Below are 23373 nucleotides of genomic sequence, written 5' to 3' on the forward strand. Positions count from 1 at the left end.
AAAACAAACACAACCTAATGAGGACTCGCAGCTCAAATGCATGGCATGAATAAGTGACTTGGAATAAAGCGGAACCCCTGCTGTTTAAAGCATCGCCACAGACTTCTTTACATTTACAGTAGCATCAAGTGACATTTACTGAAGTCACACTTCTTGCACTAATGGCGGGCTGCTGCTGCTGCTGCATCACCAGAGGAACAAACCGTGATGGTGCCATCATGTGTAGCCTTTCAGTCATTACCGGCTGACACAGCACAAAGTGCTGTTATCTCTGTGTGCCAATGGATATTTTGTCCTCTATTGCAGATTAAAACTATCAGGAGTCATGATGAAACATGTGGATGCACTAATGAAATCTGTTGTGATAAGATAATAGGATAAGATAATATGGTGGATCACTGATTTCTTCTGGACTATCAACCATTAGAGTGAGTGCACATTTAAATTATATCATAAATAAGTTATGATGGACTGTCTCTCGTTTTTTTTTTCACCTGAAAGCAGCTCTGTAGCCGTGCCGCTGTCTCACACCTGCCTCTTCTCTATGATTTATGGCTCCACCATGCGGCAGGCAGCTCCATGCAGGCATTCTGCAGGAGACAGAGAGAGAGCACTCATAAACAGATATCTCACTCCGCTGCTGATTTTGTATGCTACTTTTACTGAGCAACAAGTTTCCTCCCGGTAAGACTTTTATCCGAGTGATTCATTAATTAACCCTGTAATAAATGAATTCCTAACAGAAGTGTTTAAAACAACTACTGATTCTAATAATTTCATGCTTTTGCTTAAAAAAAATCATTTGTTAATAAAACTAATCCTTCTCCAATGTGGCTAAATCTGTTGCTGAGTCATCGCCTCATTCGTTGTACACGATCTTTGATTGAGTGGCGCGGGCGGAGGGAGGGGGGCTGTCGCTCTGGCGATGTTTGCCGATTCTTCTCGAAGTGAGACTCGCCGCTGGCGGAGCTACTGCCCTTTAAACAGACACGGCTCTCCGCAGTTTTCCACCCGGTCTTTGTCCTTCGCTCCACTTCCTGCCGACGCCTGCCCCTTTAAGGTGATGCCGGGCACAGTTGTGCGTTATTGTTGAATTATTCTGTGTCATGTCGGCAGGGATAAACTTGGACTAAACAACACCGTTACACAGCAACCGACGGTGGGAGTGAAGGAGCAAGCGGAGCATCAACCCCTCCTCCGGCGGCATCATCATATGCTCACGCGGCGGAGGGACGTTGGCTGTGTTTAGGGACTAACGGAGAGTCCGGTGTCCTTGCCTGTGTCAAAGGCAAACGATTGTGTTCATCCGAGCCTTGCGGTACTTCTCCGGGACAGACATGTCTGTTTGTGTGGCAGACAGAGCGGAGGAGACGGTGTGAACGCGGTGAAACTCATCCGCTGTCCTCCTCTCTTAAGCCCGCGATGTTTGGGATGTTTCAGAGAGACGACGGGTGGCAGGATTTTGGCTCACAGTTAGCGTCGCTTTAAAGGGTGAGTAACAGTGTGCGCTTTGTTTTGAGGCCGCACAGGGGTGTGTAACACTGGCTGTGTGTGCTGGTCCAGAGTGCCGGGGCAGGTGTCTGCTCAGTCCGCCCGGCCCAGCTGCTCTAACGCCCCTACATCACGCTGCTGTTCTCTCCCTCGTTGCTTCGTTGCTCTTCTGTCCGGCGTACAGCCCAGCCAGCCCCCTCCCTCTTTGTTCACCCCCCTCCCCCCCGTGTCCTTTCCCCTCCTCGCGCGAAAGCTCTTATATAACCCTGTGGGATTCCTTTTTTTCTTAGCAACACTTCCTGGCCCTGTGCGAGGAAAACACGATGACGTTGACCCACGGAGGGGCACCATGTGCACCTGCAGAGGAGACTGCTGCTGAGGGGGAGCACTCAGGGCTGCTAGTGGGGTCCCTGAGAACACCCACCGCTTTTCCATTTAGCTCAGGGTAAACAACAACATGTCAGGCTGTGACTGGCATCACAAAGCCTGTGAAATGTGTTATAGCCAGTAGCTGACAGTTTCTACACACTAATTAGAGGCTTATGTTGACATTTCTTATGCTATGGATTATAATAGTAATGAGTATATATATTATACTTCCCTAAAGCTCAATGTGATGCTATTAAAATTGGTGGTTTTGTCTAAAAATCCCACACTGAGACATACTTGGCTTCGTGATAATCAGGCTTTGTTTTGAAAGAATCTCGTTCTTTTCCTGTACAGGTGTTTGCACACACACACACACACACCCACAGCTCTGATTGTATCAGGTTAAACGGAGCGTTTAGGTTTTGTTTGACGATGTCACATAAATACGAATGCAGTGGCTGGAGTAAGTGCACTGCCTCACTGACCTGTCATCGTAAAACTTTGCAAAGCTTATGCAGCGTGCAGTCCACCAGAGCTGCTGTTTCACTCAGACACATTGTGATCACTTCAAAACTAGCATGCAGTGATACCTTCAGGGGTTGTCATGAATTGGGCCTGTGTTCAAAGACAGAAACAGAAAGTTGGAGGTGCGATGAGAGCAGCTACGAGTTGCATCATGGGAAATGTAGGATCTCTTTCGTGTTGTTGGAAATTGAATTGATGAAGAATTCCTGGTAGAGCCTGAGTAGTGCTGGATTTCTTGAGCTGATGCTAATGTTTAGGGCAGGATATTGAAAAATTGGGTGAATATTACATATTAATGATATCAAAGTGGTGGCTACTCTGCTGCGTGATGCAGAGAGCTCTGAGAGGATCTGTAACACAGGAAAGGAAGTCTCTTGCGATATCACAGCAGCACTGGCAGATAACATTATCTCTATCTATTATCTATAAACAGTGGATGCGTTTGTTCTATTAAGATGGGCTTAGCTTTGAAACTGAAGCAGCTAAGTGGACTGTGTGGTGTTGACATGTCAGAGCGTCATATCTGTGTCCCATATTGGTGCTTGATCTGTAATAATAACGAGTAACCTTCTGCTCACACAGTTTTACCGAAGCTCTACTCTTCTGCCCGGGGACCAGCTTGCTCACCGTCCTCCATCCTGGTCCTCTGCCTTCAGTACTCCAGCGGCAATGACATCCCCGGACTCCCCGCCGATAGTTTCCCCATCTCCTTGCCCAGCTCCCCCTCCATCCCTCCCCTCCTCCCCTGTGCCCTCTTCCCCAGCGCCATCCTCCTCCTCGATCCCCGCGCCGCCCTCGCTGCCCCCCACCGGTGAAGTGATGGTGCTGGCTCTGGGCCGGAAGAAGCAGAGAGTGCTGATTGCGCTTTCCATCCTGCCCAACCTCTTCCTGGCCTTCCTGCTCTCTTCGGACCCTCTCATCACCCTCCCCCCTCACCACCACTGCCACCTGCCGGGCCCCTTGCCATCGCCTGAAGTGCTGAACGCCTCAGTACCTTGGGAGAAAGGGCGACGGCCCGGGGACAGCGGGGGCCCGTCCCAGTGTAAGCAGTATACCAATAGCAGTCAGTCTGCTGTGGTGGACTGCGAGAATGGATGGGACTACAATGTCACAGAGGGGCTGAAGAACAACATCGTCACTGAGGTAAAGTTTTACTGTGGGATCCTTTGAAGCTCTCTAATTATGGTCTTGGCCTGGATGATTGTTCTAGCTTGGTGAAGGGAAGATGAACTTCTTTTCAGGTGTAGCTTAAGAGCCTTAAAATCATAAAAAAACCTTTTTCATACTATATTGTTTCACCATAGCCTTACAGATCATGAATGCTCACTGTTTTGCAATGCCCTGCAGAACTATGATACAGCTGCACATATACTAACGACTTGGACAAAAAGTCTCCTGCCAGCTCCTCTGAAGGATCACTTTTTTTTTTAAATGCGTCGTCTTGTTAACTTTAAATGGCACCTCTGTTTTCTTACCTTCACCGTTTTTCAAAGCATGATGTTGACAGCATTGCACACTTAAATGGATCGGTTATGCTCGGAGGATTTTTTTTACCGGGCCTCCTCAAGTAGCTTTGCATGGTTTATGTTAAAAAAGAAGCCTTCCGTATCTTATACTTGGCCTCAGTGCAGTTTATCTTCTATCTAGAACAAACACTTTTAGCACCGCTCCCTTTGAACCAGCTTAGTTCTGAAAAAATGCCAAACAGAAGGTTGTAGAGCCCGGAGCAGAAACTTTGACCCTTCAGAGGTCTGCTTTATTCTCACCACAGGTTTTCTTCATGCATGTGTGTGAAGAAATCAGAGCTTGTTGATTGGTCATAACTGTAACCATAACCTGTGTACAGCACATCCCAGTCTGCTCTTGCTCCTTATGCAATACTGCTTAACCGATTCTTTCGTGTTCAAGTACAGCACTTTCACTCTCTGGGTCTTTATCCTTCTCTGGTTGAATCACTGGTAAAGCTGAGTAGTTTGGTATCATTTCGAAGCCCTCGCAGCTCTGCTAGGGATGAGTTTTGGCCACTGCTATGATGTCACAGCATCATCAGACTTTCATTCAGCTCTGGCCGTGTGGAGGATTGTTGAGCCAAGATGGGTAATAGACACGGAGTCTTTGACAAATGTGAGTTCAATCGATGCCATCAAGGTAGAGAGAGAGAGAGAGAGAGAGAGAGAGGGCTTTCAGGGATGTGTTGTCTGAATTGTCAGAGGTCAGACCTCAAAGGTGCTAATTTCACACATCAAAGCCCATTTTGTGGATCTTTAAGCACCCAGTGCTTATTCCTCTTTCATTTGACCAGTTTGGCCATGAGGAGAAGAGCACCTTGATGTTTTTGGTTTTTACAATTTGCTTGACATGATGGTTGCAAAGTGAGTTTCGACAATCCGGTGACTCATTCAGAAATGTGTGTTAACCCACGTCATATTGGCATGTTGTAAGACATGTTTCTTCAGAGAACCATGCCTAGAATGTCAGAGATCAACACCTCGCTAAAGGAGAACAGACCCTGCTTACAATCACATTAACTCTGCCACAGAAGGAGAAGAAAATGATTGGAAACTAAGGCTATTACAGCGTATTGTATGCTGTAACATTATAATCCAGTGTTAAGTTGACGGAACAAGCCGTGCACAAGCACAGGAGTGCATTTTCTAAGTGTTTATGATGTTAAAACTGAGTAGCCTTGATCATTTGTTTCACTGCTGTGAGAACAACTTCCAGTCTTTACACTGCAGTTTGTGTCTCATGTAATCTGTGTGTACACAGCCAGCAGGCAGGCTGAAAGATTATCTTCAGTGGAATATGATAATATTTGTCCTTTAAAAAGAACTGTGGCTCATTATGCTAGTGGAGGTTTGTTTCTCACTGATGTCGCTCGTTTTGTTCACAACAATGAAGCCAGTCATCGGCACCACTGCTGTTTTCTACCTGTCTCGGTTGTTTTTGTTGATATCAGGCACTCTGTGTGTGATGTTCTGACATACGCTGATGTGCGTTTTCACCCAGACCTCTGTTTCAAAGACTGTCAGCCCAGTCCTTGATGGCAGCTAACCTTTCTCACCAGGCTGATCACTATTTGGCCTGTTTCTTTTTTTGTGCCCACATGTGGGGAACCACACCCAGCTCTAATTTATGGTGTAAGGGCAGCTTGCTTGTAACCCACCCCATACCACTGCAGCAAGCTGAAGACACTGGAAGACTTTAGCAGAAGTGTTTGCCTGTAGTCCTCTCTGTCCCTGAGCTTTTAGAGTCAGGCTAACATATTTCATCAGCTAGCTGGAGGGTGATTGAGCGTTCCTCCAGAGCTGCTTTGCTTTGCTGGCAGTCTGGCAAGCAGGAAGCAGGACCGCCTCTGATCAGCCTCATCGCTTCCACGGGTCAATAAAGACCATCACTTTAATACAGGCAAACTTTACTTACCACCTCTATGCTGTAGATCTGTAAACTAATGCACACAAACTGCCATGCCTGTTGAAATATAAAACAGTGATATTTAACATCCTTTGTCTTTGGTTTAATGTAAAACTATGAATTTGTGACGTGTGAGCTGCGAGTTTGTTAGAGCGGTTGTTCATGTTGATATTATGAGGACATGCTTGCAGGTTTTGTTTATTACTGGAGGCACAAACCTGCTGCTTTCTGGTTCTCTCTCTCTCTCTCTAAACCAGCCTGGTAGCTTTCAGGACTTGTTTGTGCGCATTTTCGCCTCATCCTCGTCTTCCACAGCATTCCACGCGTACGAGTTGCATGGTGTTCACTGTTGTGACTGCGCGTCTCAGCAACGGGACAGCTGATGTTATGTGACGGGCTTTAATGTTTCTGTGCACGGGTTCCAATTATGTAAGGCCGCTTAAATAACAAAAAAATCACGGCCCTCTGCTCAGTCTCCCTCTAGATCATTAAAACCATTTTGCTTTCAGCAGCCAACAGGAAGCGACGTTAGCAGGACTCAGCTGTAAATGCAAATCAGTGGGTCGGCTTAATGTGATTAAACTCGGATCTGAGAGCAGAGATCTTTATTTTTTTATTTCCTTTTTAACAGATGTGCTGACTTTCTGTGTGGCTGAACTGCTTCATGCAGTCACACGGGCATTTGTTTTCTAATCCACTCAGTGAACCTCGTACCATTTTATTGTTGCGGTGCTAACGAGTGATTATAGCAATACACCCACTATATGTATCGTGACCACACACATGCATGTGTGTAATGTCGTTACATCTTCCTGTGTTTCTAGTATTTGTCTAATGGGCTTTTCATCCCTATTGTAAGACAGCTGTGTTTACACCAGGGAGTGTATATATCATTTTTGCATAAATGCATAAATGGGCCAGAACTAATGTCAGAGAAAAAACTTTGGTTTTTTTTGTAAACTAAAATCTCTGACTTTGTTAATTTAATTAGTCAAATAACACATTTATTAATTAGTAAGTCAAGCGTACTGGCTCCCTTTATTAGACTGTGCTACTGAGCTGTCTTTTGAGGGTGGTGTAGCCACTTTTAACTCCACTGCTGTGTGGTGGTTATTACCGAGGGATGTGAACAATTTAGATTTAATTACTTTGGCTGATGTTATTTATTTTTATACTTACACTGCAGTAGATGGCAGACACTATGCAGCCTCTAAATGAACAAATGTGGGGATAACATGCTGTTAAATGATCAGGGGGTTAAAGAAAAACACAGATCACAAACAAGATGGAGGCAGTCACCTCGATGTCATCCATTGGTTAGTGAGGTTAATTATTAATCCCTGAGCTGAGCATTTTTCCCTCTAATGACCTGAAACTAGTGAGTGAGCCCATCAAATAATTACGAAAGTGTTTAGTGATGTTAGAGTTGAAGGAGCCAAAGGCTGATTTCTCTAAACTACACTGAAAGAGACTTTTATACAAGCAAAAATCTTTTTTGCTTTTCAGCTTATAAATTTGTCCGACACAGGAATGGAGACTTCCACACTGGTGCCATGTTGTACAGTACTAACCATTAATCAAACCTAATTCATCTTTAGCTCAACTGGACAGGAGGAAAAAAAGGAGGTACTGTCTTGTGCAGAGTTTTGCTGAATACGCCAATTATTTACCAAATGAAACTGTAAAAGCGACAAAGCACTAAGTGGGCAAAGTATAATTAACAAGGTGTCTTGTTGCTAAATGCCCCCAAAATATCAGCAGTGAAGCAATCTTTGACAACTGATGCATTCAACCAGTCCCCTGAACTTGTGAGGTGTATAAATATATTGCTTCGGAGTTGGGTTCAAAATGGACAATAATGGGATCATTGTTTCTAACAGTTTATTTCAGTAATTTTACATGGCGATTCTGCACCTCTGCCCAGGCTGACCAGATGTCACCATTTTTATTTCTTGTCTCCCTGTCCCACATTTTGAGTAGTTCTGCAGGATGTTGTTTAAAGTTGGCCTTTTACCCAATGCATGTGAAGAAAGCAGAGAAGGCTTATTGCAGTTCAGTGGAGGCTAGGCTGTCTACTGTCACGCCCATTAGGAAATGTTACAAGTTACCAAACAGTCACAAGCTTTGCAGATTTTGTTGGAAATGATGGAAGACCAACCATCTACAAAGAAAATGAAACTGCTTGTTGCTAACTTGATTGGATATTAACTGACAGACCTCTCTCCCTTCACAGTGGGATCTGGTGTGTGGTCAGTACTGGCTGGTCCCAGTGGAGGAGGTGTGTTTCATCCTGGGCGTCCTGACTGGCTGTCTCTGCTTGGGCTACGCCGCTGACAGGTAATGTATGCTCACACACACCCCCATCAGGGTTTCCTGCAGGTCTGTTTTTCATGGCAAGCAAACATCAGGAATGAACACTCAGCAGCCGGAAGGACAACACATACAGCCAAAAAGTGAGTTAATAAGTTACTGAGGCAGTTTGGAGAGACTGTTTGTGCCTTTCTTGTTTGGTCACTGTGGACAGACCCACACGGCACACAATGGCAGCCCATTGTGGGCTGAGTACTGGGGTGATTAGTAGGGCACATCTGGACACCGTGAAGCAGCCCATAGTGCGGGCTGACTGTGGGCTGCTCACATTTAGCAGAGAGGAGCATCCAATGGGGCCCATTGTAGGCCCACTATGGGTTTCCCACAGAAAACCCTTTACAGGGACCCCAAACTGCTATGGGCTAACCTACAAGGGGCCCATTTCTGTGGGGTGTCCATAGTGGGGACCCAAAAGGACAAAACTGAACCGTGACCTCCATGAACTAGCCTGAAGGACAACACCGCTGTGGCATCTGTGCACCATAAATGTGAGCGTGCTCTGTGCACAGCCCCACAGTTCACCCACAGTTACCCTCCGTGGGCCCACATGGGCATGCTTCCTGGGAACATGTTCCAATAAAAGCCAGCCCGTCTGTGTGCAGACATCTGTGCTGTCAGATCATTTTGTTCCTCATTATTCTCTGTCCTCTTCTTACTTTGCAGTTTCATTACCTCACAGTCGTCATGCAGCACACAGAGACACACTCAGAAAAAGTAGCACGGTTTGCAGAATGAAATTTTCTATAGATTTACTGTGGCCTGCCAGTGCTTCCTCTATCCAACAGCAAGTTGTGGCCTCAGGCCAAAAGAGAAATTTATTACTCTTTTTATTTATCACAGTAAGATATAATTTGTGATGGAGGAAAAATACTGCTGTTTACTCAAGAAAATCTCATGGCTGTATTACAAACAATTTACCTCCCACAAGCAATTAATGGCAAATACATTTATGCTAAATTTGCATGCTTTATTTTGCTCAGTGGCCTCGGATGAGTCACACAAGTGAACCAGTGTGTGTCGTTTGAAGGGGAAGCTCTAGTTTTTGGGGGCAACTGCGAGGGAGATGATGCCACAGCTAACAGCTCTCATTAATTTGCTGACCAATTGAGCATAGCATTTGTTTGTTTAGACCGGTGAATTAATGGTGCCTCCTTGGGGGCACATGAAGAAGAAAAGGGAGCATTGCTAAGCTGCATGTTAGAAACTAAACAAGCAAACAAAAACTGGCTAATCGTTCATTAGTGAACAGTCGTGCTTTCCACTTGAGCTGTTTTTGGAAACGCAGCTTCCCTAAGCCTCTGTGATTGCAGCATTTCTTAGGCTCTTTCTTTTATTTCTTTTTTTATTCTAAACTCTTCGCGAGCTCTAAATTGTTCTGATTAATTTGTTTGTCTGGTAAACTACATGAAACTGGAAGTATAATGGCAGCATTAATGCTTAATGATGCTGTAAAAGTGTAGACTTCAAAGGGTGGCTCCCTGTCAGTAGACTCCTGTCCTATTTTCTGTTCTATTCCCTCTCCGTGTTAATATTTAAGCACACGAGCAGCTGCTGCATTATCAGCATGTACAGTGTGATTTGTTGTTGTGCATCTGCTCCTGTACATGTGTTTTAATTTATCCCTGTTAATTTGAATCTGTGTTTGCTTACTTTGCTGAGTTTTAATCGTGTGTCTGTATCTCTGTGCTTCCCTGCAGGCTGGGCAGGTCCAAGACCCTTCTGACCTCTCTGACCCTCTCGGTGGTGTTCGGGGTGCTCGTGTGTGTCTCCCCGTATCCTTCTGTCTTCATCGTCATGCGTTTCTGTCTGGCGGCGGCCAGCGCGGGAGTCTATCTTACTCTGTATATCACCCGTGAGTGTTTCAGCCTTGAAGGATGGGCGTCATTTGTTTCATCAGAACCCACGGATCATCACACAGGAACAAACACTGTAATATGCAAACAGTCATGCACAGATGGTTTCCTCCACAGTACAGTCACCTACCTGAACTTCACCTGAAATCTCAGAGAGTCTCAATTCAGTAATTCCTCTCTCCTTTTCCTTGTGCCGCTAATGAGGCCTAGTGATCAAATCTACTTCTTCTAGCTTGCATTATATTTCAATGGAACCAAGTTTTGGGGCACATGATATTTATATTCCCTTGTTTTTTTTAATGTTTAACCTTTCAGAATCTGAAAAGTGTAAATAAAAGATTAGTTAGCTTTGACATTGTGTTGTTTGTTCAGGTCTGGAGCTGTGTGAGCCGTCTCTCAGGCTGATGGCCACCACGCTGGCTGGCCTGACGACTGTAGCCGGGGAGCTGCTGCTGCTGGCCGTGGCCCTCGGGTGCCAATCTTGGAGGGGCCTGCTGGGAGCTGGGTCCGCCCCACTAACACTCTTTCTCAGCTACGGGTAGGAATGTGTCTCTTGTTATTTTTACTCAGGCTTTTACTTTCTGAATCATGAAGGAACCTGGGAGTGGTTTTGCGTAGTGCCTTGATGCCAGCTGACTTATTAAAAGCTTTGTTAGATGGTATTGATTCCAATCCCCTTTTCACACTGAGCTGGTGTCAGAACATATTAGAGCTCCTTTGTTTAAGGTCCGCAGTCCCTCTCAGATCTGGGTAACATACCGCATTATCAGAGATTATAAAAAGATTACTGGCAGCGAATTGCAGGTTTTAATAAGAGAGGATTATAGAACTTTGCTTCTTTGTGACCCGTGCTGGTTAGTTTTTATACTGAAGCAGCAAATTCAGGTGAAAGCAACAAAACCTTAAAGCTTCTAAATAGTTTTAGTGCTGAGTAAAGGTCACCTGAGATCAAAGAGTTAAAGTATATTCCTCCTCCTCCTGCAGAGTTCCTGGGGTGTTTCCAGAATCTCCTCGCTGGCTCCTTCTGTCGGAGCGATCTTCAGACATGAATGCATTCAGCGAGAGAAGAAACTCCAACAGAGACGTGAGGGACGACGAGAGCTTCACAGGTGTGTTTGCAGCACTGACGTTAGATCCTCGTTCTGTAAACGGAGAACAAATTCCCACTTTACCTCACTGCAGGGTTCAGCGCCAGGCGCTCGGCTTACGAAGCCTGCATTATTCATAACTGTGGCCGTGTGTTTCAATGTATATGACCCTCTCACGCACCACTTCCAAGAGCGGTAATGATGCTCAATTACTATTCATGATTTATTAAGAGCGGATGGTTCCTGCATTAAAATGGAAACATAATGGGACGTAATGACTTGCTGTTAAAAGATGGCCTAAGGCCAGGCGACCACTGAGCTCTGCCACTGTTTACATGTCAAATGTTTCCAGCTACGTAGTGTCAACTTTGCACTGTTCAGTGACCTCTGTGTTCTGCTAGCATTAGCTGTACTGAGGTTGATAGTTGTTAATAGTTGCAAAATCTACATGTTATGTTTCCATTCTGAGTGTATTAAACCCCCCCACAAAGCTTTTAACCTAAATTTGTCCATATTCTTTTATGTCGAGCTCTCATTCACAGATAAAGTGATCAAAGAACATCCCCTTTTGTTGTGATTACAGTTCAGATCAAATTAAAATGGGGATTTATTTGGGTGGTTACTGTAATGCTGTCACGCTAGCAGGAAGGACACTCAGGAATACTGATGACGTGCGGAAATGTTTCATGTAGCAACAAGTCTTAAAGAGAAATGGTGTGAATGTATTTGCTGGCCGTGTTTCTCTCCTGGAGAAGTATCTCAGCACCTGAGGCTAGATGAGGCTTACATAACTCTGACCTATATTTATCACAACAAGATGATAAAGATGTGCTGTAAGGACATGCTATAAAATAATCCTTCACGGCACCACCTACACATGATTGGCATATCAAAGTTAACAATAAGACTGAACTACAGGGAGTACAGAATTATTAGGCAAATTGTATTTTTGAGGAATAATTTTATTATTGAACAACAACCATGTTCTCAATGAACCCAAAAAACTCATTAATATCAAAGCTGAATGTTTTTGGAAGTAGTTTTTAGTTTGTTTTTAGTTTTAGCTATTTTAGGGGGATATCTGTGTGTGCAGGTGACTATTACTGTGCATAATTATCAGGCAACTTAACAAAAAACACATATATACCCATTTCAATTATTTATTTTTACCAGTGAAACCAATATAACATCTCCACATTCACAAATATACATTTCTGACATTCAAAAACAAAACAAAAACAAATCAGTGACCAATATAGCCACCTTTCATTGCAAGGACACTCAAAAGCCTGCCATCCATGGATTCTGTCAGTGTTTTGATCTGTTCACCATCAACATTGCGTGCAGCAGCAACCACAGCCTCCCAGACACTGTTCAGAGAGGTGTACTGTTTTCCCTCCTTGTAAATCTCACATTTGATGATGGACCACAGGTTCTCAATGGGGTTCAGATCAGGTGAACAAGGTGGCCATGTCATTAGTTTTTCTTCTTTTATACCCTTTCTTGCCAGCCACGCTGTGGAGTACTTGGACGCGTGTGATGGAGCATTGTCCTGCATGAAAATCATGTTTTTCTTGAAGGATGAGGACTTCTTCCTGTACCACTGCTTGAAGAAGGTGTCTTCCAGAAACTGGCAGTAGGACTGGGAGTTGAGCTTGACTCCATCCTCAACCCGAAAAGGCCCCACAAGCTCATCTTTGATGATACCAGCCCAAACCAGTACTCCACCTCCACCTTGCTGGCGTCTGAGTCGGACTGGAGCTCTCTGCCCTTTACCAATCCAGCCACGGGCCCATCCATCTGGCCCATCAAGACTCACTCTCATTTCATCAGTCCATAAAACCTTAGAAAAATCAGTCTTGAGATATTTCTTGGCCCAGTCTTGACGTTTCAGCTTGTGTGTCTTGTTCAGTGGTGGTCGTCTTTCAGCCTTTCTTACCTTGGCCATGTCTCTGAGTATTGCACACCTTGTGCTTTTGGGCACTCCAGTGATGTTGCAGCTCTGAAATATGGCCAAACTGGTGGCAAGTGGCATCTTGGCAGCTGCACGCTTGACTTTTCTCAGTTCATGGGCAGTTATTTTGCGCCTTGGTTTTTCCACACGCTTCTTGCGACCCTGTTGACTATTTTGAATGAAACGCTTGATTGTTCGATGATCACGCTTCAGAAGCTTTGCAATTTTGAGACTGCTGCATCCCTCTGCAAGATAGCTCACTATTTTTGACTTTTCTGAGCCTGTCAAGTCCTTCTTTTGACCCATTTTGCCAAAGGAAAGGAAGTTGCCTAATAATTATGCACATCTGATATAGGGTGTTGATGTCATTAGACCACACCCCTTCTCATTACAGAGATGCACATCACCTAATATGCTTAGTTGGTAGTAGGCTTTCGAGCCTATACAGCTTGGAGTAAGACAACATGCATGAAGAGGATGATGTGGACAAAATACTCATTTGCCTAATAATTCTGCACTCCCTGTATGTTTTTATAGCTGACGTCTGTGAGCGGCAGACACAGATCAAGGACACAGTTCTGTAGTGAGGTCTCGCTGCAGTCGGAAAAAGTGTAGCAGTATGAGGTGATGAAGAACATCATGTTTCATTTGTTTCATATGATCCATTAAAGGCCTTGAATTTCTCTCTCCACTTAGTCCTATGCTTTTACACACTCAGTGTTCCTGATTGGCTGATAACTGCATATTTGTCGGCTGCACAACCATGATGCGAATTTCCAGTTCTACCACAAGCCAAACGTGCATGTTTGTCTGTTAGACTGCAGTGACTGTGCAGGCCATTTAACGACAGTGAACTCATGTTTCATGTTCAGGAAGCCAGTCTGAGACGTTCTCAGATGTTCTCAGCTTTGTGACGTGGTCCTGCGATAAGCAGCCATCAGTAGCCGTCAGACACTCTGGAATAGACGGGGTCAGCAGCAATACTCAGGCATGCTCACTTGCTACTAAGGGGTCCAAGAAAATATCCTTTACACCATTACATCATCACCACAAGGCAGGACGGATCGATGTGTATATGTTTACATCAAATTCGGACACGTCCCTCTGTATGTGACGGCAGAAATCCCGTCCCATGAGAGCAGGCAGTTTTGCTGAGCTTTGTCAATTGTAATCTCAGTTTGCTGCTCTTAGCTGTATTCAGATGCTCTTCTGCGTACCTTGGTTGTAATGAGCGGTTATTTGAGCTTCAGTTTCCTTCATATCAACTCAGAGCAGTCTGGCTGAACTCCTCTGATCTCTGACATCAACGAGACATTTTCTCTTAGACTTTCCTCTTAAACCTCACAGCTGGCTGTTGACTTACAGTTAAATTGTCTCATGTTCTGGATCCTTTATTAAACATTTCTGCACAGCTTACAAATGCTAATGTAATGAACACATCACTGTGGTTCCTACTGTAATTGTACGGTTTATTAAATGGCCTCCTTATGGCCAGATTGAGACTCCACGCGTGTCCTCCTGCACGTCTCTTTTCCCCCTAGTAATAAGCTGACAGCGAGCGATTGATCAGCGAGCAACCAGGTCAGGCCGTCCTCGTCTGTGTTACCCGACTGTCATTTTTCTTTTCTCCTCTGCAGAGCTGGATTCAGAGCCAGCCCCCTCCTCAAAGCCCCACCTGTCCTTCCCTGAGCTCTTCCACAGCAGGAACATCTGGAAGAACATGTGCGTGCTCGGCTTCACCTCGTAAGTCATCTCACACTCCTGACATTATTTCAGCAACGCAGCAGTTTGGAGTCACTCCTTTGTGTTTGCGCAGTGTCTCATTTACAGCTCTGGCTGCCGCTGCCTCATATTTCATGCTTAAAGTGCTGCGAGACTCACCTTTGCTCGCTCATCTTTTCTATTTAAAACCTGTTTGGAAACACGAGTGCTTACTCTTTTGTTTCTCTGCCCTTCCTCCCTCAGATTCATCTCTCACGGCATTAGTCACTGTTACAGCTCTTTCCGAGGTGACGTCAGGGGCACCGCCCCCAGCTTCTATTGGACGTACCTGCTCTCTGTGTGTGCAGGCGGTGGGGCCTGGCTGTTGCTTTGGATGACCGTAGACAGGTGCGGTCGCCGCGGCATCCTGCTTCTCTCCATGACGATGACGGGGCTGGCCTCTTTGATCCTCCTGGGACTCATGGAGTGTAAGCCGGCTTTACTTGGTAGCAGAATAGTTTTCTCCAAGTAAATCTAGAGTCAAGTAAGGAAGGCTATTAATAAAAGTCAAGGTGGGCACAGTTTCACTTCAGTACCCTGCTGTTAGAGAGCCATTATGTTCGGATTAAAATCTTTGTTTGTTCAAATCCTGACTGGAATTTAAGTTGATGCTGATTCTGGGGCCATGTTGGATCCATCCCTCTCACACATCCTACTGCTCTCACTTCAGGCATTATGAAGTGTATTAGGAGCAAACCACTCAGCCCTGTTAATGGAAAAACCCGACCTGTGTTTTTTAATTTTTGCTCCCCCTCGACAACATTGTCTATGGAAAATCTGCTGTTGCCCAAATCTTGGTCTCCCCCTTGTGGCTGAAACCGAGTATGGCTTTCAGTTTATGTAGGACACTGCAGTGACAGCAAAGTCAAAGCTGTGTCCGGCCCTGAGCTTTAATCATGCATCAAAGCCTGAGAGGACAGTGGTGAGTGTTGTGGATCCTCTCAGTGGATGTTTATTGGTCCCTATGATCTGCAAAGGCTCATGGAAGCAAGATGTTGCAGTTTGATTCATAAATTAGAAAAACTAATGTCATAATAGATGCATGGTAGAAATGCTACACCTCAAAGGTTATCCCTGCTCTCCTCCCCCCTGTTAGATCTCAGTGAGACGGCCATCACGATTTTCTCAGTGCTGGGTCTCTTCTCTTCCCAAGCCACCGCCTCCCTCTGCATCCTCTTCACTGCAGAGGTCATGCCTACCATCATCAGGTAACACAGCAGCACTCTACAGTCACTCTGCAGCTCTTTTACTACGATGTTGTCCTTCTTGTAGTGTAGGTGAAAAAGAAATGCCAGCGTAGAAGGCGTTGATGTTTTTCTGTCAGTAAGAGCGTGTGCGGGCTGCCAGAATGAATCACAACATGTGAAATGCAGCAAATGTTAAAGAGAGGAAATTAAACAATTTGATACCACAACAACAGCTGTCTTTCTAAGTAGGAGGAGTTTCAAAAACAATGGAAGTATTTTTCCAGATTTAGTATAAAAAAATCGATCTGTTATCTAAGAAAATAATTGACTTTGTGGAGAAGAGAGATGAGAATACTTTGAAGCAGAGGTGTGGACTCGAGTCACATGACTTGGACTCGAGTCAGACTCGAGTCATTAATTTTATGACTTTAGACTTGACTTGAAAAAATGTTCTAAGACTTGTGACTTGACTTGGACTTTTACACCAATGACTTGGGACTTGAATTGGACTTGAACCGGTTTACTTGAAAAGACTTGATATTTTACCCCAAATATAAAATTTAACATGCATATTATATAGAGATTGAAAATGTGACGTCATTCTCGGGTAGAACCGCAAAGGATTCTGGGAACTCGTGGCAAGAGGTACTAGCGCACGCAGGCTTTCAATTAAAATCAGTTACACAGCGATAAAAAGAAACACAAAAATGTCAAGAAGCTGTTGTATTATTAACTGCAATAGCCGGTCGCATGACAGCCACGGGAAGCCGACGGGTAAAGAGATCGGTTGTTATCGGATTACGTCGTTGAAGAGAAATTGTTCGAGCCATGTTTCCGAAGTAACAAAGAGGCGACGGGTGGCCTGGATTGCAGCCATTCAAAGATCAAATATAACGTCCCAGAACCCTCCAGCTCACAGGTTAGTCTGCTCCAAGCATTTACACGAAGGTCAGTGTTTTTTAGTAGTTAATACGTCATTTTCACAACATAACTGGTGATATAGGTTACAAGCAAGTCTGGCGCTGAACAGAAATTGTCGCGCTATGCTCCTATGTTTATTGTGCATAAATAGTGAATTGTCCTGACACAATATTGCGTTTCGCTTCTGTTATTATGGTACATTGACAAAAACATATACTTTTATTCACAGGATAAAACAGGTTTTTTGTATCACTAATTGCCCAGTACGATTACAGCATACAATATTATTGTCACTGCTACATTTCTGTGATGCTACCAGAAATTATTTCCACTACTAATTAATTACCGTTGAGCTCAAAGGTTATATTAATAAACGGTTAACGAATGTGTATTTATGACGACAATTTGTGAGACTGGTAAACTTATAATATGTACGATGGTCTTTACTTTCTACACGGTGCATTTCAAGGTCCTGTACCCATCCGTCGGTAAACTGTACCTGGGCTTGTTGCAGTGACCTGAAGTTACTAAACTTCATGAGTGTATGCACTCACTCCAAGAACCGTATGATTATAAATATGCATATAAATATGCTACGATGAGATAGCTGACTTCATCTAACTAGCAAATGTTTTCCAGGCTACGTTGGTGATACAGTTTTTTTTAATGTGTATGATATTTTTGTCATGCGATTTTAAAGCCGGTCCTACAACCGCATCCAAGAATAACATGCAGCTTATCTCAGAACTGTCGGTGAAAATTATTCTTGGAGCTAGGTTTAATTGAGCTGCATTTTAAAGAGGTGCAATTTCACAATTTGTGTATATTTTCTAAGTTCACTATTTTGTCATGTGTTGAGAAAAACACAGATTTAAAAATTACATGGTCTAATATTTACATTTAGCATAACTGCAACATGCTTTTTTCGTTTTTTTGTTTTAAAGACTCGAAAGGACTTGAAATTCAAAGTTTCAGACTTGTGACTTGACTCGGACTTTTACACCAGTGACTTGAGACTCGACTCTGACTTGCCTGACATTACTTGAGACTTGACTTGAGACTTGAGGATAAAGACTTGAGACTTACTTGAGACTTGCAAAACAATGACTTGGTCCCACCTCTGCTTTGAAGTACAGTGAGATCTACAAACAAGCATCGTTTCTAACTCTGTGTGAGGGCAAAACAATCAGCGCCCAACAGACGACGGGAAGGACGACCTGCTCCGAAAACCTCCCCGAGGCCTGAAAAGGACGCATCGGTCCCCCCTTAAAAAAAATCATTATTTGTAACAGATGTAATAAGCTGAGACTTTTAATGAGTTTGGGTTCATCAAATCTTTATAGTTATTATAGCTGTGCGTTTTGCATTTTGTAAATATTTTTTCTTTCGTTTTTGACTTTTTGTTTTAATTCACTTAAATTTAATTGGTTTCCAGAGCAGCTTTAGTCATTTCAGTTTAGCCTTTAGTTTTATTTATTTTTTGCTTATTTATTTGTTTATTTATTTATCAAGTATTAATGTGTCATACCAGAGGCAAGATTTAGGAACATCAGTACAGGCATAACAAAAAACACACTGTTTGAAAATCTCAATAATCGCGAGCGTGGCAGCCTCATGAGGCAAGGTGGGATAATAAATTTGGCCAAACTAACAGATACTAAAACTAAGAAGTTTTTAAGTTCACAAAATTTTAATTTTAGATTCTTTTTCAAATTTTTTTATTTTATTTTTGACTTAAAATGTTTTTTTCACATTTAGTTTAGTTGTAATTAACTACAATAAGCTTGGGCTAACACAACAGCTGAACCTAGTTATAGAGTCATCAACAAAAGGCTTAACTGAGTCACCATGTTTACCATTAAAGAAACTACCATTAAAGAAAACTGGAAAAATGGGACGACTGTGGTTCAGGGGTTTTGGGAAGCTCATCTGTAACCGGAAGGTTGCCGGTTTGATCCCCCAGCTCTCTCTGTCCTGGTCGTTGTGTCCTTGGGCAAGACACTTCACCTACCGCCTACTGGTGTTCCTCAGAGGGGCCGATAGCGCGATATGGCAGCCTCGCTTCTGTCAGTCTGCTCCAGGGCAGCTGTGGCTACAACTGTGGTTTGCCTGCACCAGTGTGTGAATGAATAGTGGAATTGTAAAGCGCTTTGGGTGCCTAGAAAAGCGCTATATAAATGCAATCCATTATTATTATTATTATTATTATTAAAAATGATAATTGATGAAAAGATAAGCAGAAATTGTATTAAGTGTAAGTAAATCTTGTCAGTTAACTCTGTGTGTGTGTGTGTGTGTGTGTGTGTGCAGAGGGAGCGGTGTAGGAGCCGTGCTCGCTCTGGGCTGCGTGGGCCGTCTCAGCTCCCCTCTCATGGACCTGCGAAACCACTACGGCTACTTCCTGCACCACGTCGTCTACTCCTCTCTGGCTCTGCTGGCCGTGTTGTCCATCCTGCTGCTGCCCGAGAGCAAGAGGAAGCCACTGCCCCAGACGCTGGCCGACGGTGAGCAGTACAGACGCCCCCCGCTGGGCAGGAGGAGACGGGACAATGTGCCGCTGCTGGCGACCCCCAACCCAGAGACCTAAAATACACAGAGGGACGGACTCTGTTAACACCACTCACTTTTACAGCCAGGACATTTTTCATCAATCATGTTCATGTAGAGGACAGACAAAGCAATATAAAAACCTAATAGGTAACCCAGAGCGACGGAGAGAAAAGGGCTGCAACAGATCATCACCGATCAGCATCCACGACACTGATGACAGCGATCAGACTTTCAGCTTTTTAACATATCATCGCTACAGACGTTAGCGATTGGGTGGAGCTGCCGTCATCTTCGTGTTTCTCTTTTTCCCGCCGTTCAGATGTGTGTTAATGTCCTTGTGAAGACACACAATCTTCACACGCATCTCCATCTCTTTCTGGCCGGACGGCGGCTCCCGCCCCCGCCGCGTGAAACACACCAGCACCCACTGCTGCACGCCATCCTCCATCCTGAGTGTGTCCATCACAGAGATGCTAGCTGCTTAGCACATTTGACTTGAAGAGTGGTCGTCGGTTATTCCTAGCATTTGTTTTAACCTGGAATCATGTGTTTGTTTTCTTTTTTTTGCGTGTGTTTGCTGCGTATGACGACACAACATGTCCTCAGAGCTGTACAAAAGTCAGTTTTGTACCATTTTCTGTGACCTTTGTCGTAAAACCGTCTAGCTCTCCGAGCGGAGGAGGAACCACAGTTCTCAGACGTGTGATGTAACACTTGACAGGATTGTTGGGGTTAAACGCCTTGTAAATACTCTAGAGTTAGTTTCTTTAACTTCCTGGGGCATCTGAGTTGTGTTAAAGCAGACCCTGTGGCTGGATCCTTACAGTACAGTATGCTATGCAGTGAGGAAAAGCACTTTGAATCTTTTTTCTCTCTTCCTTTTTTTTTTTTTTTTTTTAAATAATGTTGAATCATTTGATTGAAGTCTTCAAAATCAAGGGAATAACAAGTCAGCTATTATAAATATTTGGAACAAAGGCTAAAACTTCTCTGAGCAGAGAACAAATGGTGGAAATCCACTCACTGACTCTGGCCTGGAGCCAGCGGTGTTTATATGTCTGTTTATATTTATGTTGTTCTTAAGCTTAATTAGTAAATTATCCAGAAGCATTAAGCTAAACTGGGTTGACATGGAATGAACCTTCCATTCTCTGGTGTCATTATTCAATAACAGTCAAGCTGTTGACCGTCACAACATTCCTATCTGCATGTCTGAAATCACTGAAGGGCTTTTTTTATGTATGTCCTCAGAAGCTAATAGTCAATACGTCTCTAGATGACCAGTCTCAGCTGTAAGAGAACAGACGGGTACCACAAACTCTAGTAGAAGTTTTTAAACGTGCTTTAAACGGCACACTTACTTTATTTTTTCTGAAGCTGAACGTGGAGTTATGATGGAGGTCGTCTGTTATTTTTAAATGAATGTTTATTCATGCTGGAGAAAGGACCTGATGATTACACTCCATTGGATTTGAATGGGAGTTGCAGAGGGCCCCGGAGCTCCAAATTAACCCCTGACTCCTCCTCCTCAAGCACGCTCCTGCGAGGTTTTCAGTCTCTAGTATGCTGGCTGAAGCCGTATCACGTATGGCACAAATTCAACCGTGTGTGTATGAGTGTATTTTCCCCCCTCAAGTTCACACCTGTGTGAATCTGTGTGTGTGTGTGATTTTAAACAGGATGGAGGTTTTGGTTAATTTGGACTCTGAGCACTAATTATGAAGGACGCACACCTCAGCTGATGGTCTCTTTCCCCGTCAGCCTTTGGTACATCTTTTTTCTTTTCCTGTGTACGTTGCACTCAAATCCTAACACTTATACACTGATAATTATTATCACTATGATTAACTTGGGTCGAATAATGTTATGTCTGACAACATTGATGATGTGTTCAATGATGAGTGTGATGCAATTAACTATAGCCTGATTTCATGTCAAATAAAACTGATTAAAAAACGTATGATGTGAGCAGTTTTGACTCGGGCAACCTTGATGTATACACTTCATTTGAAGAATCACTTTGAAAGTTTCTTCCTGTCCGTTCTTCTTTGTTCTGCAGGAATTTCAGCATCTCCTTTTTCATGCATGTTGTCCTCGTCCTGTGCTCCATGATGTTTTAGAGGTCATGTAACTCTGGGTTTAGTTGGCCTAGAGGTTTCTTGGTGATTTTAAAGTCATATTATTCACATATTCCCCGTCACAGTTGCTAACAAGGCTTTTTGGGTTTATCTATATCCAAATCAATACCCCAATGATCCACGTTTCCTATTCTGTACACATTTTGGAGGCATATTTGTAAAATGGATGTGTGGAAAACTGATTTTCTTGAAATGCGGATAGAAAGGATTATCAGCTAACCTAAGCAAACAAAGTTTGATTAAAATATGAATGAATCGTTGTAATCCCCATTATACGCAGGGTTGTATAACAGATGTTGTCTCTTTGTGCTGCTTGACTAAGCAAATTAAATAAGTGGCTGAGTAATCAAGTCGTGAAAATAAAGCGATGGTCTTTAGTGAAAACTGAGTGATTATTTCAGCCTTACTGTTCTGACATTTGGTGCGATTTTCATTCTCGGTACATAGAAAAACAATGAAATACACACACAGTCTTAAATTTGATGTTTAACTGAATGATGTGATTATAGGTATAAAACATTTTTCCATTAATGTAAACTCATCAGTCTACATGACTATTTCTGCTGGGTCTATATTTTGCGAAGGGTGACGGCACATAAAGCGGTGGCCTGATCATATCTCAGTGTGAATTGCTGTTTAATCTCTCTGATCTGTTTTGGAAAGACCTCTCGCCGTCTCTGAAAATCTGATCTGCCAGCTGGCTTAGAAGCGACGCTCTCCAGGAGGCTGACCACCCATCTATGATGAGAAAGAACGAGTAGCAAGGGCACATAAGATGATAGCATGAGACACAATATACTTTATAGTGTAAGGGTTTGGTCTTTATGAGTCTATGCAGTATATAGTTGGTCTTCTTTAGTTAGAGGCAGGACATGCAAACTAAAAATGATAACAGAATATTAGAAGAAGCCAAAATTCCTACAAAAATCTGAAAAGGAAAGCAAATAAAATGGAATCAGAAGCTATTCAATGTCGATTTTATCATCTACATTTTCTGTATTTATTCATTCACTTCTACTATGAAAAAAACTTTAAAATGTACGCACTGGTATACATGGTACAATTTTTAGATAAAAGCTGTGAATAGACTTTAAGTTTTATTCATAACTGCTAGATGGGCATCTCTGACAGGCATCACTGAGACTGTGAGTTATCTGTCATCGAGGACAATAGCAAGGAGATCGTCAAAAAGCCAGCTCGAGTTACGCTTCAGTGAAAGGAAGAATGGCAACAGCTCATTCAGTGAATAAGAGCTGCTGAAAGTCAGACGTGTCAGAACTACGGTCCAAAAGCTCATAAAGCATCGGACACAACTAACATTCTAAGTTGATAATAAAAATCTCTCAGGTTTGTTTTTATTATTTTACGTGTGAAGGTGTGAAAGAGAATTACAAAAACGTAAGAGGCATTTCCTCAGCGATGAACCATTAAAGAATTTATCAAAAGGCTTTTTTAATGTTTAAGGTCTTAGCTTTGCTCTTCTTTACAGAAGTTGGGCTGGGTCACTTACTGTCATGTCTTTCTGTAAACCATCTGACACTGCAAAGAGTGCAAACTCAACTGGAAGTACTTGCATTTAAAATGTAATACAGAGAAATTAAATTATTAGTGTAAAATGTAATTTTCAGTGAAATGACACATTCTTTCTCTTCTGAATAGCAGTTTTTGCTCCTGCAGCCCTAAGACACATCTGGTAGCAGCAGCTCTCACTCACCCATCCAAACCTGTCCAGGTGCAACTTCCTCACTTCTA

General features: G+C 43.4%; 1 protein-coding gene and 1 long non-coding RNA gene across 2 annotated transcripts; one reads left to right on the forward strand and one right to left on the reverse strand.

The window, feature by feature from the left end:
• The first annotated feature begins 936 nt into the window (after nucleotides 1-936).
• slc22a17 (solute carrier family 22 member 17) lies at nucleotides 937-21443 on the forward strand. The gene is made up of 10 exons (XM_086306949.1): nucleotides 937-1491; nucleotides 2968-3528; nucleotides 8033-8136; nucleotides 9867-10021; nucleotides 10395-10560; nucleotides 11007-11131; nucleotides 14702-14807; nucleotides 15030-15253; nucleotides 15922-16033; nucleotides 19244-21443. Exons 2-10 carry the CDS (start codon nucleotides 3055-3057, stop codon nucleotides 19518-19520), a joined length of 1743 nt encoding a protein of 580 aa, XP_086163075.1. The 5' UTR covers nucleotides 937-1491; nucleotides 2968-3054; the 3' UTR covers nucleotides 19521-21443.
• On the reverse strand, nucleotides 9494-16376 carry LOC147322511 (uncharacterized). The gene is made up of 3 exons (XR_015131100.1): nucleotides 15886-16376; nucleotides 15115-15299; nucleotides 9494-11164 (listed from the first exon to the last, which is right to left on the reverse strand). It is a non-coding gene; the product is annotated as an uncharacterized LOC147322511 (long non-coding RNA).
• Nucleotides 21444-23373: the final 1930 nt, after the last annotated feature.

Source organism: Aulonocara sp. 'chitande type north' Nkhata Bay, linkage group LG9 (genome assembly GCF_057382095.1).
Source record: "Aulonocara sp. 'chitande type north' Nkhata Bay isolate Kocher_YH1m ecotype deep benthic linkage group LG9, A_spYH_male_GT1.1, whole genome shotgun sequence".
NCBI lineage: Eukaryota > Metazoa > Chordata > Actinopteri > Cichliformes > Cichlidae > Aulonocara > Aulonocara sp. 'chitande type north' Nkhata Bay.